Source organism: Tenrec ecaudatus, chromosome 14 (genome assembly GCF_050624435.1).
Source record: "Tenrec ecaudatus isolate mTenEca1 chromosome 14, mTenEca1.hap1, whole genome shotgun sequence".
NCBI classification, from domain to species: Eukaryota; Metazoa; Chordata; class Mammalia; order Afrosoricida; family Tenrecidae; genus Tenrec; species Tenrec ecaudatus.
Genome location: NC_134543.1, coordinates 11,377,395 through 11,396,053, shown reverse-complemented (window position 1 = coordinate 11,396,053; position 18,659 = coordinate 11,377,395). Strand labels below are relative to the sequence as shown.

General features: G+C 58.9%; 1 protein-coding gene across 1 annotated transcript in view; it reads left to right on the top strand.

Moving 5' to 3' along the window:
- RIN3 (Ras and Rab interactor 3) overlaps positions 1 to 18,659 on the top strand; it is a 102,917-nt gene that overhangs the window by 74,066 nt on the left and 10,192 nt on the right. The window contains exons 6-8 of the mRNA XM_075530972.1: positions 3,812 to 5,305; positions 10,401 to 10,709; positions 16,848 to 16,979. Of these exons, the coding sequence (XP_075387087.1) occupies positions 3,812 to 5,305; positions 10,401 to 10,709; positions 16,848 to 16,979 (1,935 nt within the window). The remainder of the gene's footprint in view (positions 1 to 3,811; positions 5,306 to 10,400; positions 10,710 to 16,847; positions 16,980 to 18,659) is intronic.

The following is an 18,659-nucleotide window of genomic DNA, read 5'->3' as shown; positions in this document are numbered from 1 at the left end:
GCCCCTCTACTTTACCAAGTGTGATGTCCTTCTCCAGCGATCGTTCTGTCCTGACAACACGTCCTAAGGATAGGAGACAAAGTCTTCTCATCCTTGCCTCTAATGACAGGTCACATTGTCCTTGTCGCCGTCTGCACTGTTTTCCATTTCCTTCTCCAGCACAACCGGTGCATCGATTCTTCTTGGGCCTGGTCTAAGGCAGTCGTGAGAGTGGCCAGACATGGGCAGTGTGTCAGTCTGGGTTGACTAGAGAAACAAATCCACAGAGACTCATTTATTTGTGTATAAGTAAGGTTTATATGCAAGAGTAATTGAGAAAACATCCCAGCCCAGTCCAGATCAAGTCCCTAAGTCCGATATTAGCCCATATGTCTGATACCAATCTATCAAGTTCTCTTCAGACTCACGAAACACATGCAATGATGCCGAATGCAGAAGGATCACGGGCCAGTGGGTGGGAAGTCTTGTGGATGCAGTGGCATTGTAAGCATCTCAGCGCTGGCAGGGGTCTCCACGTGGCTACTCTAGCACTCAGGGCATCATCAGGGTAGGTCCATGTGGCTTCTCCTCAGGGATATCTCTCAGGGAGTCAGCCTTGTCAGTAAAGAGTCTCCAAGGGAGTCAGCAGAGTCAGAAAGTGTCTCCCACCCCGAAGGAGGAAATACCAGAGTTGTCCCAGAATCCTCAGGGCAAGACCATGCCCACACAGGGACCTCGTTGGTTATATCTTGAATGACAGGCCAGATTACACCCCTTCCACTCGTAATCCTCTCAAATTGATGCTAGATTATGTAACTACCACGATGATGACCGTGATCTAAAAACAAACAAGTTTCCTTCAAGTTCAGGCCAACACGTGGTGGCCCGTGTGGGTCAGGGTAGTTGGCCTCCGAGAGTTCTCAGCGACAGACTTTTTGGGAGAGGATGAAAAGGCTCTCCTTCGGAATCACCTCTGGGCAGACTTGAACCTCCAGCCTTAGTGTTAGCAGCCGACCTAGTTAACTGTCCACCCCCCCCCTGCCACCACCCCCCACCTCACCCCCAGGGATCTAGGCAAACAAGGCTGCGCAGGGCCAGGCGCATTCTGTCCATATTCTGCCTCTGTTCCCAAGTCTCTGGGAACGTGGAGGGGAGGATGGGGGACCTCAGCTCCCCTATGGGGTTGCTGCCCAGTTCACCCATGAGTCTGCCCACCGGCTGCTATTCCTGGCTAGGAAAGCGTCCAGGCATAGCATTAATAGTGTTGGGCTGTGCGCTTCTGCTCAGTCCCCAGGGCCACTGTGTCTGTGCTCAAGAACTCCAGGGGAGGGAACTTGGTGGGGGGGGGGGCATGCCCAGAAAAGTAGGTAGGTTGGAAGACGGCTGGAGACTCCGGCTGCACTGCGATGCGCCAGGAGGTCCTCCCAGTGGAGCGGGTCACCCCAACATGTATTGTTCCCCTCATCCCTGTGGTGACAACAGGTCTCTCCCCTGACCACCACACCCGGGCTGCAAGACACAGGTTCTCTGTCTGCCCCATGACAGCCCACCTGGATGGAGGCACCCAGCTGGGAGGTTGGAGGGGGCAGGTCACAAGCCCCTCTCTGTCCTTCCTCACAGTCCCACTGGCCTGGGAGACCCCCACTCTCCAGGAAGGGGTGCCAACGGAGGTCACCGATGCCCACGGCTCCACGACACCACCCCCCCCAGCTAGCCGAATAGACACTCAGACAGCCGCTCCCGCCACACACCCCTTTCCACAGAAGGGCCTGTGTTCCTATGAACCTCCAGGGCTGGGGTGCAGGCCGGTCGCCCCACCACACCTGACGTCAGGAGAACCACTGAGATGGGAAGTGTCGCAAGTTCCTATGAAGGAAGCCCGCAGGGCACAGGCTGATCTCCGGGACGCTGGTTAAGCTCTCTACCTGCTGCTCCGTCCTAGGTAGAAAGATGTGGCAGTCAGGAGCCGCCAGAAAGGTCACAGTCTCCAACACCCTATGGGTGGGTCTGCCCTGTCCTGTAGAGCCACCTTGGGCAGCAACGGGCTCTACGGTGACCGGTTAGAACCAGTTCAACCCCCAGTGCCTTCACTCAGCAGCTTGGTGACCCTGGGTGAGGCCCTGAATCTCGCTGGGCCCCTTGTCTTCACCTGGACATTGAAGACAGACCCTCGAGACGGGTGGTGGAATACTGTGCGTCACTGAGCAGCAATGATGTCGCTCTTAAATACCGCAAGACACGAGCGAAACCAGAGGATACTACGTAGCAAAGCCACTCGGCTGCATAAAGATCAATATTTAATGATACCATGATCGTCAGGAAAAGGGAAGAAAAAAGAACAGTGGTTTTCACCCCAAAAAATAAGGCTTTGAGGACTCCAAGGAAGTCAGGGACCATGGGGGGCAGAGAGAGGGGAGAAACGGTGGGTGGGGCGGGAAGAAGAGAGAGCCAATGTAGGAGGTCTGATGGGCTCTTCCTAGTGATTTTGTTCTTTGAGATGGGCTGGGTAACTACAGAAGGATATGCCTCTTTGAAACCGAGAGAAGTAATAAATACTTACATGCCTATGAACGTGAAGGCTCACGGTCTGCGAAACCCCCCACATTCCTAACCCCTCGGATCTAAATAATTGTGTGTGTGGCTAAAAGGGGGGGGGGAGCAAAACTGAGATGGAAAAGAAAGTTGAGGGGTGGGGAGCAATGGGGGGAGGGGGCGGTCTGCAAGAGGGTTCACAGGAAGCAAGTCACTGAAGCCAGACGGGTAGGCCATGCCCATCGGTTTGGATTGCCACGCTGTGTGGCAGTCCTGGGAACGCGCTGCTGGACAAGACCCTCCCCAAAGCCAAGAAGAGCCTGGGGGAAACACTGGAGGCCCAGCACAGCCCTCACCCCACCCCACCCCCCAGGGTTTCCAGGCCTGCCTGCCCAAGTCTCTAAGCACCTCTGAATGACCAGCTTAGGCAGGTCCGGGGTCCACGTTCATCTCTTGGGAGGGCTTACTTGAAATCCAATGTTGGGTCTCTGTGTCTGGGGGTACAGAAAGCTCCTAGCCAATTCCCAGTGAGGGGGTCCCCATAGGTCAAAGATTCCAGGGTTAGCCTCTGGAAAGGAGTCTGTTCAACCAGCCCCCAGGGCCCTTCCGCAGCCCCAGTCTAGTGCCAGGCCACCCTGCCTCCACAGTGAGAACGGCTCTGAGGGCTGCCTAAAAGAATCTGCCAGAGCTGTTTTCATCCGCACACGAGCCCCCGCTGTCTGCTCTAGCTCCCCCGCCGTACACACCTGGGAGCATGGGCTGCCCTGTGCCGTCAGCATCGGGACTGACCGGAGTCAAAGCCATTGGGCAGGATGCCTGGGTCCCCGGCTTGGGCAGTCAGGACAGGCAGGTCCCGCTGACTACAAGCCTCCCAGCCTGTGACTGGGGCTGTGGCCCACCCAGGCTGGGCGAGGGGCAGTTGCCCACGCACAGCAGTACCCCGTGGGAACAAAGTCCTCTCGAGCCTGCCACGGGGGTGCCACTGTACCATCCTGGGTCAGAGATGGCAGGACTGAGCCCCACCTGCCCCAGAGGGAGCAAGTGTGGGCATATCTGTCCTTTCCATCCCCACATCCAGAGCCCTGGGGTCTGTGGCAGGCCCAGGGAGGGTTGATCTCTACCACCCCCCACCCACCCCAGGGCTGCCACCGGAGAGCCTTGCGGGGCTTCCCCTCTCAGCCAGGAAGTGGTGGGAGAGGCTTCAAAGGGCCCAGAAGAAAACAACCTCCCGCCTTGCTCTGAAGCAGCTGCTAGCGTGCCTCCTGGGCCACTGACTGCCTCTGCTGCTGTGTCCCCACAGGCTTCTGGGGCTCCTCCCTGAACCCCCGGCCAGCTTTGGGGAGCCCAGCGGAACCCCACAGAGAGCCGGCCCCCACCTCGTCCCCAGCCACCAGCCTCAGGCCCACGGCCCACAACTCGAACTGCTCCTGCGAAATCCGGCTGGCCGTGGGCAACGACCGCCTGTGGTTTGTGAACCCCATTTTCATCGAGGACTGCGGGGGCACCCCACCTGTGAACCTGCCACCCCCTGGAAGCTTCCCCGTGCGCCTGCTGCCTCCCACTTCCAACGCTACCTCACCACCCTCCCAGAGGGCCCCTCGAAGACCCCCTCCCCCACCCCCACCCATACCCTCTACACCCCCTGGCAACCCCTCAGGCCCAGCCCGGCCTCGGCCCCCTCCGGTCCCTGCTCCTGCTCCCTCCTGCACTCCGCCCCCTCCCACCCCAGTGGGTGCTGCCCACCACACCCCAGAGGCCCTTCCTCTCCCACCACCCATCTCTGCCCCCCACGCCAAAGCTCATGCCCCCAATCCCCCGGGCCTTCCGAGCCTGCCACCCACAACAGCCTGTGAGAGGCTCCCTCGCCCCGCCCCGGACCTGGGCCCCTTCAGGGAGAGAGAACTAAGGCTGGGGGCCGCCCCTCCACTGCCCGCCAAGAAGGGCCTGCCTGCCGCCCCTCCCCGGCGTCACCTATCCCAGAGGCTCTCCCTGGAAGAGCTTGGCTCCGGAAAGGCGTCAGAAGGGGACCAGCAGGGCCCCTCCAGGGTCACCTCTCTCAGCCTGCCTCCCCAAGGGACCTCAGACAGCGCTGGAGACAGGCCTCAGAGGACCACGGAGCAGGGCCAGGAAGCAGAGGCCAGAGCCGGTGGCCTGGGCAGCATGCGGGAGCCGCCAAGGAAGGCTAAGCAGCCCCCAGTGCCGCCCCCCAGGAAGAAGCGCATCTCCAGGCAGCTGGCCGCAAGTCCCGCGGAGAAGGCCCAGCTGTCAGCGGAGGGGGCGACTTCTGAGAAACCTGCCCCCCATGCTGATGACCAGGCCGGTGTCCACCCACATGGTCCCCCAGAGGCGACAGGCTCCCTGCCTTCCCTCTCGGAGAGCCTGGGCATTCCCGCCTCGGCCGGGGACCAGGACTCCTACTCTACCAGCAGCACCGAGGAGGAGCCGGAGCCGTTCAGCAGCCCCCACGTGAAGACCAAGCCGGCCATGCTCCTGGACAAGGCCCGGCACCGCCTGAGCCTGGCCAGTTTCACCAGCGTCTTCCACGCCTTCCTCTCCAACAACCGCAAGTTGTACAAGAAGGTGGTGGAGCTGGCGCAGGACAAGGCTGCGTACTTCGGCAGCCTGGTGCAGGACTACAAGGTCTACAGCCTGGAGATGATGGCGCACCAGGCCTCCAGCACTGAGATGCTGCAGGAGATCCGCACCATGATGACCCAGCTCAAGAGCTACCTGCTGCAGAGCACCGAGCTGAAGGCCCTAGTGGACCCCAACCTGCACACACAGGAGGAGCTCGGTCAGTACCCAGGCCAGGCTGGGAGTGGGGGGCAAGGGAAGGGAGGACTGAGGGCTCATGGGGCAGCAGAGGCCCCTCTAACGGACCTGTACGGGGCCTTAACCAACATCCCCTTCCCTGGGCTGGTGTGGTCATCCTATTAGCTAACTGCTCACAGCTTCCCCTTTTCCAGTGACCTGGCCTCGGCCAGTCGGCCGTTATAGAATGCATATTGGCTGCCCTCCAATAGCAGATCTCTGCCATGAGGTTCAAAGGGCAGTCGGGGCCCCTGTGTGAAGCTCCAGAGCTCACCACGGGGCCAAGCTGGTCCTAGACCACTGCCTGATGCCCCTTTCCCTGCCCACCCTCCTGCTTCCTCACTCCCGTCCTTCCAAGCGCTTTCCAAATCAGCATGTGCACCTAACCCCTGCCTCAGACTCCATGGTCCAGGGAACAGTTTGCTGAGGCAGCCTGCTGCACCCCCAGCCCTGCCAGCCCCCCACTGGGCTCCACTCCAGCCACACCGTGTGTGATCGAGAGCCACAGGGAAATAGATCTCCCACTGTGATCAGTTAGACACGCGTAAATATTTATAACACCGAGTGAGGCCGCTGCGCTGAAAGAGGGCTCTAAGCCAATGGAACAGGGCACCGTCCACCTCCCCGGGACTGCCCATCCCCCTGCCCGCCTTCCTCAGCCCACTCATCACATTCAACCTCTAAAGGGTCAGGGTCACAAGAAGGTCTGGCTCACAGGGAACATTCTAAAAAGAAAACAGAGGGGGCTGCCTTCCCCGGGACATAGGGCTCCACAGGGGCTCTGGAAATGACTGGGGTCTGAGGGTGGAGCGTGGTATTGAGAGTGGAGGGAGATGGAAGGACGGGCTGGGCCACAAGTGTGTCTGCGTGGGCTCCTGGATTGCGAGTGCCCATTTGCTGAGAGTGGGACCCCTGCCTGGGCAGGAGGCAGGGTCCACACATCCAGGACTCCTGCCCACCAGCGGGGCAACTGAGTGGCCAGCTGAGTTCACTGAGCAAGAAGTCTAGTCCAACACTGGAGTGACCGAGGGAAGGCAGGCATGAGCCTCCCTCTGGAGCTGAAGCCAGCCTGGGGCGCTGCAGGCAGTGAGGCAGGGAGAGTGGGAAGTGCGGGCAGGGGTCCTGGGGGTTCTGCTGTGACTGGCACTGGGGGGCGCAGGGGAGGGAAGGCGGGGGGGCGGAGGACAAGTAGCTTTAGCTCACAGGATGTTTTCTCACAGCCAAGGAGGCAGCAAGTCTGAATTCTGGGCCCAGCTGGAGCGGGGTGCTCTTTCCCTCTCCTCCTCCTCCCTCTCTGCCAGCTCTGGGGGAAGGGTCTTGACTGGCTTCTCCACCCCCAGTGAGTGCTGCTGAGTTCTTTCAGGGGCTCTGCCGGGTCTTTGCCATCTTGCTCCCTGCTCCCTTGGTTCTACGATGCTCCTTTCCTGCCTCCAGGAGTAGATTACTATGGGAGTGGGTCACCAGTGGGAGTGGGTCACCTGTGGGGCAGGGTTACCTGTGGAAGAGGGTTACCCTGGGAGTGTGTTATGCCATGGGAGTGGCTTACCAGTGGGAGAGGGCTGCTAACCCAGACCAGCGGAGGTCAGTGCAATTACCCAGCGCTGATGGCAGCCAGCGCTGGGACAGGGGACAGGGTGGGGATGGGATGGGGAAGCCTGAGCAAAGAGGCGGGGTGCTGGATCTCTTATGAAGGTGAGGACACCAGGATCACTTGGCCAACTGTAGGTTGGGTGACAGAAGAGGTAGGGTGGGTTTAAGCTTGTATCAGAACCCCCAGAGGATGTGGCTGGGACAGCAGAGGTGGGACCTTGCGGGGGAGGGGGGCAAAGAGGGCAGAGGGAAAAGGGGAAGGGGAGGAGCCCAGCAGATCTGTTTGGGCCTCTGGGTGATGGAGCCACCCCTCAGCAGTGAGGTGGTAATAGTAAGGGAAGGGGAGGGTCTGGAGAGGTTGTCGGGGGTCAGAGGGCAGGGAGCTCTCCTAAGTCAGCCTGCCCCCAGAGGTTCAGAGCTGGAGGCCAGCAGAACAGGGAGAGATTGTCATGCTCTGGGGGCAGAGCAAAAGGACTTTAGACAATGGGGTGGACAGGAGCCCGGGCGGGGAGGGTTGGAGGTGCCACGAGGACCCTTGGCAGGCACTCCAGGAGGAGTGAAGACAGGAAAGGGAAGGCAGGGAGGCTGCTGGGAGACAAGCCTGGGACCGGTCAGCCTGAACCGTACAGGAAGAACCCCAGTCCCAGAATACCAGCAAGGCCAGTATCACACCAGGCCCCGGATGCCAACAAAAGCCAGACTCCAAATCTAACCAGGCAGGTGGCAAGGCAGAGAGTTTCGATGGAGCAGGGAGCCCTCCAGAAGGGGTGAGGGGCTACTGAGCTAGGCTGCAGGGCCGGGCACCAGGCAGAGGGAGGGACAGTGGGCAGCAGTGGCAGCAGCAGCACCCAGCCAGGCCCCTCAGCTCAACACCCAGCCCCCTGCGGTGACCTGGTCCACCGGGTCTTAGTGACGGAAGGCCCCTGTCCCACAGACGTCCGCATGGGGCCTTTGGGGAATAGAAGTTCCTTGTCTCCATGCCAGAGGCTACAAGTCCTGTCAGGATCCGGCCAGGCCTTGCTGGGCTCCCTGCGGACCCTTCAGTGGTGCAGAGGCCCCTGCTGGAGTGAGCTCACTTACGCCACAAAGCAAACCTCAGTTCCCAGGATTGTTGCTGGGCGCCTCCAGCGGGCTCCGCTCACAGCCACCCATGCGCAGCAGAGTGAAACCCTGCCTCACCCTGCACCATCCTCACGATGGTTATATCTGAGCCCATGGGTGCAGCCACAGGGCCGCCCCATCTCCCGGAGGGGCTTCCTCTCTTTTCGCCGACCCTCAACTCTGTCAAGCACGCAGCCCTTCTCTAGGCACTGGTCTCTCCTGACGACACGTCCAAAGCACGGGAGAGGACGTCACCGCCCTGGCCTCTAAGGAGCATTCTGGCCACACTTCCCAGACAGATTTGTGTGTTCTTGCACGCACACCTACCAGCGTCGCAGTTAGGTTCTTAGCACGTGTGCTAAAGCTCACAGTTCAATTGGAAAGAACTGCCTGAGAGCCCACGGAGAACAACCGGAGATCTGTCCGGGAACTAACCACTTTACCTGTCTGCTTCTCACTTCGGGCTCTGCCCACCTGTCCAGGCAGACAGAGGCCAAGTCTAAAGCCCAGAGCAGCAGGGCAGACGCTACCCCACTCTGGTTTTGTCCCAGAAACAAAGGACTAGCATGTGGCCAGGGAGACCTGAATCAGGAGGGAGACGGCAGCTGCCCAAGAGCTCGGCTCTCAGAGACAGGAGGGGCCCTGGGGTGGGGGGTGGGGTAGAACAGTCCTTTCGTGCTGCCAGTGAGGAAGCAGCCTAAGGGGAAGTGGCTTGGACAGGTCATGCAGGAATTAGGGGGCAGCCAGAGGGCTGACGCAGGTCCCTGCCCCCATGCCACTCTATCTCCAGCTGCAAAAGGCTCCAAGGTGGCAGAGGATAGATGGTGTGTCTAGATGGAGGGGCAGCTCTGGGTGGGCTGATGAAGCAGCTGGGAATGGGCCCAGGGTATCGGGCCCATCCTGAAACCCAGACATGCGCCAACCCCAGGGGAGGCTTGTCCAGGCCTCCACCCAGACTCACCCAGGAGGCATGACAGTTCAGGAGCCACCTTCCTACCCGAAAAGGGGCATAACAACTTAGGCTGTCCCCTTACTAGCTCCATCACCCACACCCCCTCCCATCAGGACAAGTAGCCGAATGTCACCTTGATAATATCAAGCAGGGGTCAGTTCAGCCCCAAGCTAGTTATGAAATGCCCCCCTACCAGCACGCACACACACACACACACACACGCCAGGGCCTCACTGCATCCTGTCCACCCATACCCACTGTCGACGAGTCAATACTGACCCCCAGCAGCCCTATCAGACAGGGTAGAACTGCCCCGTGGGCAATCTTTCTAGAAGCAGGCTGCCTCGTCTTTCTCCTGAGGCACGGTTGGGGTTTTGAACTACCGATGTTGCAGTTAACAGCTGAGTGCTTTACCAGCCACTGTGCCACCGGGGCACCTCAGCAGGTCCTACGGGCATGAGATGGAACTGCCCTTTGTCTCTATGGCCTGGGACACACAGCTCTCAGACATGAGGGTATCTGGACAGGGTGTGGTATCTGTGGGGGGACTGCTCCAGGCAGAGGCCCTGAGGCAGGAGCAGCCTGGCAGGTTGCAGGAGGCCCTGGGAAAGGATGAGGACACGGGTCAGTCAGGTCCCGGGGTACGACCCAGGAGCCCTTCGCAGCACAGGGAGGCGGGCTTTGACAGCACGTGTGATGGGAGCCACCGGGAGGGCCCGCACAGAAGTGCGACATGACCTGGCAGAGCATGCTGGCCCCTGTGCAGAGAGCAGGCAACCACGGGCCAGAGCAAGAGGCCACCACTGCACCCGGCCAAAGGTGATCACCCAGAGCCGAGTGAAACCCCAAACCAAATGCACTGCCATCCAATCAGACAGTGTCACCTTTCTCCCTCAGAGAGGCTGACCTTGAACCACTGACCTTGCCATTAGCAGCCCATCACCCAGGGCTGAGTGATCGTGTGGCATCGACGAGAAGTCAGACTCTGGGGGTAGTAGATTCTGAAGCCAAGGTCAAGTAGGTTCCAAAGAACTGAACTAAAGAGAGACATCCAAGATTAGCTCCACCATACATTCCCTGGGTGCCCAGGCTCTCTGTGCACAGCTGCCCAGGTTGTATACTGCACAAGCCCGGGGTGAACGGTGCCCTCCTGCCCTCTGTGCTGAGGCAGTGCTGCCAGGGAGCCCTCTATGCCAGGCCTGTAAGGGGATCCAGACACGGCGCCGGGCTTAGTGGCTACTCTCGTGGCCCCTCTGCCGGTATCTTCACTGTGTGGCTTTCTGTTGAGGATGGGACAGCGTCTCACGCGTCAGAGCCACGGGGGCTGTGAGCGTGTGCTTCCGGGGAGTGGGTGGGTGGCCGCACGGGTGGGACTGTGGGACGGGGTGATCCCCGAAGCTGGCCTCCTTACCCTCCTGCTGTCGCCCGCCCACAGAAGCGATTGTGGAGTCGGCCCTGTACAAGTGTGTCCTGAAGCCGCTGAAGGAAGCCATCGACTCGTGCCTGCGTGAGATTCACAGCAAGGACGGCTCGCTACAGCAGCTCAAGGAGAACCAGCTGGTCATCCTGGCCACCACCACCACCGACCTGGGGGTGACCACCAGCGTGCCCGAGGTGCCCGTCTTGGAGAAGATCCTGCAGAAGTTCACCAGCATGCACCAGGCCTACTCGCCCGAGAAGAAAATCGCCATCCTGCTCAAGACCTGCAAGCTCATCTACGACTCCATGACCCTCGGCAACCCAGGTAAGAGGGCAGGCCCCGACTGCTCAAGGCCCTGGGGGTGGGGGTGTTCTGGGACACACACACACACACCCCCCAACAAGAAAGGAAGCCTGGCTATTCCTTGCCCTTACGTGTGAGGCTCCAGAAAAGGCACCGCCATGTGCCCGGGGCTGCCAAGTCCACTCGATGGTGGATGGCTGTGTGATGTGGACCCGCCGGGCCCCCTCCGGGGCATGTCGTCCCTGTGGGTTAATTGGAGGCTGGCTGGTCTGGGAGACTGGGCGACCTGCTGCTCACCCTCCAGCAGGCTGGCTCCAGCTTGCGCCCATGAGGCCTAGGCTTACACGTCCCCCATGTCGCTGTGGCATATTTCACTGCCCATGAGTCAGAACCAGCCGAAGCCCCCGGGGTGAGCGTGGGGCTCCTCCTTCCTTGAGAAGAGCCGTGTAGACACCCTGCAACTGCAGAGCAGAGAGGGGTGGGCCGGCCACCCGTCAAGTCCAGCTCCAGCCCCACTCCCCTCCCCCTCCAAGTTAGACAGGAATCCCCAGCACACCAGGTGCTGAGCCTGCTGATGTTCCTGAGATATGCAGGGTTCTCTCCCCAACCACGCCCCCGTACTTTGTTTGTTTGCGCAAGTTCCCCATTAGCATGTCAGCGTTTCCTTGTGATTAGATCGAGGCAGTACGTTCTCTGCCAGACCCTGACCGGCCCTCTAAAGGTTCCCTCCTGGCTTGGACTATTGGTGATTTCAGGATTGGCAGTCAGCCCATGGCCCCTCCTGCAGATGCCCGAGGCCCTGGGTGGTCTAGGACCTTGCCCGACAGCAGTGTGAAACCCAGCCCCCAGGGCTGGTGCTGGCCCAGGGAAGGCAGAGCACCGGCCTGCACCCTCCTGTCCCCACCAGGACCCTGGTGGCCACTGCCCCACTTGAAGCGCAAGCAGCCCTTCCCCTAGCCAGCCCTGCTTCTCTGGGAAGGTGTCCCTTCCTCCTACATCTCCCATGGGCCCCAGTCATCCCTGGTGCGCAACCCACATGCCCGCTACAGTCGGGAGAACAGCAGACCCCCTGAGATGCCTGGGACAGTGGGAAAGGCTGAGCCTGGGGACACAAATCCGGCATTGACCGGCTACATGACTCGCTGCTGTGTTGGGCCAAGCCGTTTGATTCTGACCTCTGGCAGTCCTGTGGATGGAGTAGAACCGCCCCCATAGGGTTTCCCAGGCTGGATCTCAACAAGGTTTGAACCCTGACCTTCCCGTTAGCAAGCGAGCACTTAACCCCTGTGCCACCAGAGCACCTCCCTGGGGCCCTGGAGCGTCATTGCACCTCTGGGAAGCACCTTCCCCAGAAAGCCACTGGCTACGTTCCGTTCCCAACCATTCAGTGCCAGCTAGAGCTCTGCTCCACAGCGCTTGTTGTTGGTGATCGCCAGGCCTTTCTTCTGAGGTGCTTTCCCATGGAGAGTATTTTCTTTATATATATTTAAAAACAAATTTATTAAAGTTAGGGTAGGGACTTGGTTCAGATTTATATATATATATATATATATATATATATATATATATATATATATATATATATATACACACACACATATATTTTCAAGTATAAGCCAACCCAAGTTTTTCAAAATAAAATTATAAAAATTGTAGCTAGAAAATTTTGGGTTGGCTTATACTTGAGTATATATGGGGAGGGGTGCGTGTGCTTTTGTGTGTATTTTTTGTTCTAAAAAGTTCACTGGGTTCAAGAGGCAAAGTCATGTCACACAGTCGGAGGGACTACGGTCCTTCCTGACTATGTGAAGAAAGTTCAGTGTTTCTATTACTTCAGGCTTCAAACCATGAAGCAAAACATTAGGTTCTTAAACCAGAACACTCCACAGGATTTTATGATTCCCCTGTACCACGGAGAATATGTTCATACTTCTAGCTGCCTGAGATTCCTTCGGACAATTTATTTGGTTGGTCTTTCGGATTTCTGCCATTCGAGGGGGGTGGGGTGCACAGGCAGGGCCCCTGGGTGTGTGAACGGTCACAATGCTCAGCCGTCCACTGAAAGGCTACACATCTGAGTTCTCGGACAGGTGCAGTGTAAGAGAGACCTCGTGACCAACTCCCAGCGAGTGAACCATTGAAGACCCTATGCGGCTCCCTGCTGCTCAGACCCACGCGGGTCTTGTGAACCAGGCTCTGCTGGTGGTCGGTGTCCCATCCACTGTACAGATGGGTCGGGCTCCGTCATGCCTAAGCAGAGACATCGCATGGCCGGAGCTCAGGAGACACCTTCCTGGGCAGAGTGGGTGAAAGGACCAAGGCCCTGCTGGGAGGACAGGTCTCGGGCAGGAAGGCTGGGATCAGAAGGTGCTTGGGCAGGGGGTGTGGCTCTAGCCTGGCTGGCCTTGAGGGGACGGGCTCCCTGCAGCAGGGTGGTGGTCCTGGGAAGAGTGAGTCTGCAGGCAGAGGGAGTCCACACTGACTTGTCCAAGTACTCACTCCATAGGGTGGGTGCCCTTACGAGGGCCGCAGGGTCTTGCTGGGAGCTTGGCACTTGACCATGCGCTGACCCCTCACTCACTCAACAGCACTTCCTGCACACCTTTGTGGCACCAGGCCCTGTGCCCGGGGGAGTGGAGACAGGGGCTCCTGGGTGGTGGGCAGATAGACAGGCAGGTGAGTCCCCGCGGAGGGGAGGAGCTGTTTGAGGTGTGAGCACAAGTGACAGGGAGGGAGAAGGTGGGTCCCAGAGCCCTTCCTGAGGGGCAACTGGGTACCTAAGGGAGAGGTGGGGGTGGGGGAGAGACCAGAGGGCACAGAGCAGTCCTGAGTACCTCCCTCCCTGTTGCCCCACTCATGGTCCACAGTCCAGCTTCCTTTACCCCACACACAAGGTCCTGGAGGGACCTCCTCCCCGCCTGAAAGTCCTGATCCTCTTACACAAGGTTCAGCCCACCTCGGCACGATGGGCCTTTGCAGAGTGCGTTTTTCGAGGGGGGGGGCATGGGCAGTGCATTGTGGGTGAATTCCTGGCTTCTCCCACCAGATCTGAGGAAGCACCTCCAGTCCTGGGGGTCGCCCCCGTTGGAATCAGGTGTTTGTAGTCCAGGTGGGTTATCAGGATATGCTGGGGGACGCGAGGGGATGGTGTCTCAGAGGCAGGGAGAAAACACAGCCTGCAGCAGCCAGCATATGAGTTCTGCAGGGATTACAGAGAGCCCCGGACTGTCTTTTACATCCACACAGCCTGCCTGACTACTGGACTCAGAAATAAAAATGTTACAAACGAACCCTCTAAGAATCCAGTGATCCACCTGAGAAACAGCCCCAGGCACAGAGCCATCTCCTACAGGAAGGCACTTTCTTTCTAAGCCTGACTCATCTCACGCAGGGGAGGGACCAGAACCTCAAAACAGAAGCTCGGGGGACCGTGTCGCCAAAGCCATTTCCCAGGATTCCTGCCAGCTCCCCCGAGTCGGTCAGGTGGTTAGTCAATGCCCAGGTGACCGGACATGAGGCTGAGAGAGTAAAGGGGCCAGTCCAGGCGGCACCGCAGGGGTGGTTCAGCAGGCCTCAGTCCCGGTCGGCCAGGAGCAGAGCACACCGAGCCTTGCCTATCCACTTCCCGGGGGAGGCCCCAGAGAAACAGACCCTCGAGGCCCATGATTTCTGAACCCCTCCCCCCATGTCACTTTCTGGATGCTGAGGTGCTCCAAGTCTTGAAGAGTCTCTGAAAGTACTGAGTTTTTCTGGCGTAGACACAGGGGGGCAGTAAGCGGCTATGAGGCACAGCGTATTAGTCTCTGGAAAAGCAAGCAGATGAGCTAACAGAGAGCAGCCATTGCCACACATGGGTTTGTTGGGGGTGGGGGGAGTTTAGGCCAGTTGGTTTAGAGATACAAATCCAGTGAGGCTCATCCATGTCTCAGAAAGAGCCTTTATATCAAGAAGTAATTACCTATCAAGAAGACATCCCAACCCAGTTCAGCTCAAGTCCACAGTGCAAAGTTAGTCCCTCTCGGGACTCACGTTGCTCAGAATGGTCAGCCGGGAAGCAGGAAGACCACAGGCCAGTGGGTGCAACGTTGCATGGCTCCAAGGCTGGTGGGACCGTGCCGGGGTTCTGGCGCCAGCATCTCTCAAGGTTGGATTGCCCACATGAGACCACCCCTCGCAGCCGGCAGAGCTCCAGCAGGCAGGAAGGTGGAGGGGCAGGAAGAGAGAGATCTGCCTCTTCCTCTTGCTTTCATACAAAAGGCTTATGACCCCACGGAGGTATCATCAGACTCTGGCTTGATTGACAGACTTGACTCCCCCCCCTAGTCAAGGGTGTCCAGTTGACATAATCCCAAACTATCACAGGGGCCCCAGGGCACCAGCGCTGTGCTGTGGGTGCTGTGGAGGACCCAGCAGGGGACAGCCACACGGAGACAAGCATGTCCTCAGAGTGTGAATCCAGCACCCCTGAGCCAGGGACAGCAGGGACAGAGTGCCTGCAGAGGGGTTGTGAGAGTCACGAAGAGCCCCCATTTTCTGTTTCGCTTTCTCCAAGGTTTTCTCGTCCTCGGACTCGCTTCTTCCTGATGCCCTGGTGCCCCTCAGCAGTCACCCCCATTCACCCCACACCAGCTCCCAGGGAGCACCAGGCTACCTCCTGTCGCCATAAACTCAAACCACTACCGTCGAGTCAGTGCCGACTCCCAGGACAGGACAAAAGTGCCCCTGTGGGCTTCCAAGTCTGTAACTCTTTAGGGGAGTAGAAAGCCTTGTCTGTCTCCCACGTCGTGGCTGGTGGGTTTGAACTGCTAACCTTGCTGGTAGCAGTCCAACATGTGACCTACAAAAATGCAAATGTGACTCTTAGGGCCCCATTGGTGAGGGAGACTGTCCAGGACTGACCCTTTGTGTCCAGACTCGTTTACTCAGCACGGTGGTGTCAAAGCTGGACCCGCCGGGTCATGTGTCAAAGCATGGCTGTTCGCTCTCTGTGACAGCGTGGCCCTCTGAAGGGCAGGACCACAGTGTGTCTGTCCACCCACCTGCTGGGAGGCATCTGGGGTGTTTCCAGCTTTGACGGTGAGGAAGAATCCTGCTTTGAGCCTCAGAGGTGGGGAGTGGACATGTGTCTTCCGTTCTGTCTGGTGGTGCAGAGAGCTGGGGCACTCACCACAAGGCTGGCTCCATAGGGAAGGTCCCCCCAAAAGCTGTCTGCCCAGAGCCCCCATGGCCCAGTTCTGCCCTGCCCCAGGGGGCCGCTCTGAGCCGGAATCCCCTCAACAGCTCCAAACAGCACTGTGAACCGTGGACCCCGGAGGAGACAGATCCTACAAAAGACAGCATTAAAAATTTAATTTTGAATGAATGAAGACTATCAATGGTGAACCAAATACCCACCTAACCTGCAGAGACAGACTGCTGTCTGTCAGTTTGAGGGGCCCATGACTCTGGGGATGCATCCTTTCCAAGCAGCCCATAGCTCTGAGCCTCAGAGGTGGTTGCTGTGTGCCGTGGACCCCTCAGGACTGACAAGAACCACCCCAGAGAGGGCCCAGGCTGCCATGTTCGTAGTGTAGTGGGTTCGGTGCTGGGCTGGGAACGGCACCGTTGGGGACTCAGCAACCCAGCAGGAGAAAGGGGAGCGAGGCTGTGTGCTCTTGTGAAGACGTGCGGTCTCTCTGTCCTGGGGGGGTCACCGTGAGTCACGGCCAACTCGATGGCAGAGGGTAGACCTGATTGCCAGGTCTTTTCTCCCGCTGAGCTGCCAGGTGGGTTTGAACTGCCCACTGTGCTGTGAGTGGAGCGCTTAACCTCTGTGCCACCAGAGAGGATGAATTCCTTCCAGGCGTGTCTAAAGTTGAAAATGACCCTCCCAGAAAGGGCAGTGCTTACCCCCAAAAGGTTGACTGGGGGTTGTGTTGCAGGAGGAGAGGGGGGCTAAAGGGGGCAGGGATCTTCCCTGGGGGGTACCCATGGTCAGTAGGAGCTGGGGAAGAGGGGAGACGGCTTTCTCAGCTGCTTCCCCGTCAGCCTGGATCATCAGGCCAGGAGCTCCAGGAAAGGGTCCTCTTCCAGGAGTGGCCACGCCCCTGTGGGGCACAGCTCACCTGGGGAGTCAGGAGAGGGGTCTCACGCTCAGGCTTGTGCCTCCTTGTCCTGCAGGCAAGCCCTATGGGGCCGACGACTTCCTGCCCGTGCTCATGTACGTGCTGGCTCGCAGCAACCTCACGGAGATGCTGCTCGACGTGGAGTACATGATGGAGCTCATGGACCCCGCACTGCAGCTCGGCGAAGGTGAGGGGCGCGGCAGTCTGCAAGCTGGGGAGCGGGAAGAGCAGACTGGCAGGGGAGACGGGCAGACAGGCAGGTAACGATGCGCCGCTCCAGTGCAGGAATGGTGGCGCGCTTGGGGAAATGGAAGCACCCCGCAGGCTGTGCAGTCAGGGAAGGCTTCCTGGAGGAGGCAGCCTGTATTAGGCCAGGTAGTCTAGAGAAACAAATCCAGAGACACTCATATGGGTGTAAGAGAGAACTTTATATCAACGAGCGATTATACAATATGAAAACATCCCAGTCCAATCCAGATCAAGTCCATAGGTCCGATATTAGCCCATATCCAATACCAGTCTATAAATTCCTCTTCAGACTCACGCAACACATACAATGATATCAGATTCAGGCCCGTAGGTGTTTGGGGATCCAGTGGTGATGGAAGCATCTCAGCACTGGCGTGGGTCTCCACATGGTTCCTCCGGCTCCAGGACTCTGGCCACATCAGTGTAGCTCCATGTGGCTTGTCAACAGGAATGTCTCACAGAGAGTGTGTATCTCACCTCCAGGGAGGAAGACAGGAGTTCCCAGAATCCTCAGGAGAAGGCCATGCCCACACAGAGGCCCCATTGGCTATGACCTGATTGACAGGCTAGACTCCACCCCTTCACTCCAGTTGACAGGAGATGATGTAACTGCCACACAGCCCCTGAGCTGAGTGTGGACGGATGGATAGGAGCCAGCCAGTTACAGACTGGTCAAGGCATTCATGGAGGGGATGGCGGGAGCTGGGAGTATAGAGACAGAGGTGAGGCGTGGGCAGTACCTCGAGGCCCCTGGAGACCCTGAGCCCCTGCTTCTCCGGCCCCGGGCCAGGGCGTCCGTGGGAGGGGGGAGGAGCTGTTCCCCTTCCTCTTTCCTCTTCCCACCACTTCCCCTGCCTCAGCCTCGCCACGGGTGTGGCCACCCAGGGACCGTTCTGAGGGAGGCCCCAGTCACCCTCCAGTGGAGCGAGAGTCCCGGGTCGGAGAGCGTGTCCCCTGGGCTCTGTGGTTCTGGAGATGAGTGTCCCCTTTGCATGTTGGCGTCTTCAGGCCCCGGGTGATGGGCTCTGGGAGGTCCTGCCAGTGCAGAGCAGTGTGTAGAGCCGTGACGTTTGCTGTCATGTGTCCCTTTGCCTTGTGGCTCTGGGGCCTCCAGGAACTGTATCTCCTTGTGAGTGGCTGTGGCGTTTGTCCACACTGGGGACAGCCTGTCTTCCAGCAGACCCAGGCACCCCAGGGAGGCAGGGCTCCACCAGGGATTCGACCCGCTGCCTAGAGTCGGTAGGGATCCACCCTGCCACCTACTAACACGTCCACCCACACACCTGGGCACTTTGTCCATCTGCCCCACTTGCCTGACTCATCGGTTCATGCGCCCGCCCACCCATCTTCCTATCTACCCATCATCCACCTATCCACCTGCCACCAGCCCCTCTGTCCACCCATCCCAGCAGCTGCTTAGTGAGGCCCCACTGTGTGCCAGGCTCAGGGCCAGCCGCTGGGCTGCCGCTCAGGGCGAAACAAACAAGGCCACTGTTTTCTTGAAAATGAACAAATAACTCCCCTGCACCCTGCACCTTAGGGCCTCCGCCTCCCCCTCCCTGGGCTGTCTGGCCTGGTCCTCTAACCACGGCCTGGCCGGGCTGAGGGAGGAAATAGC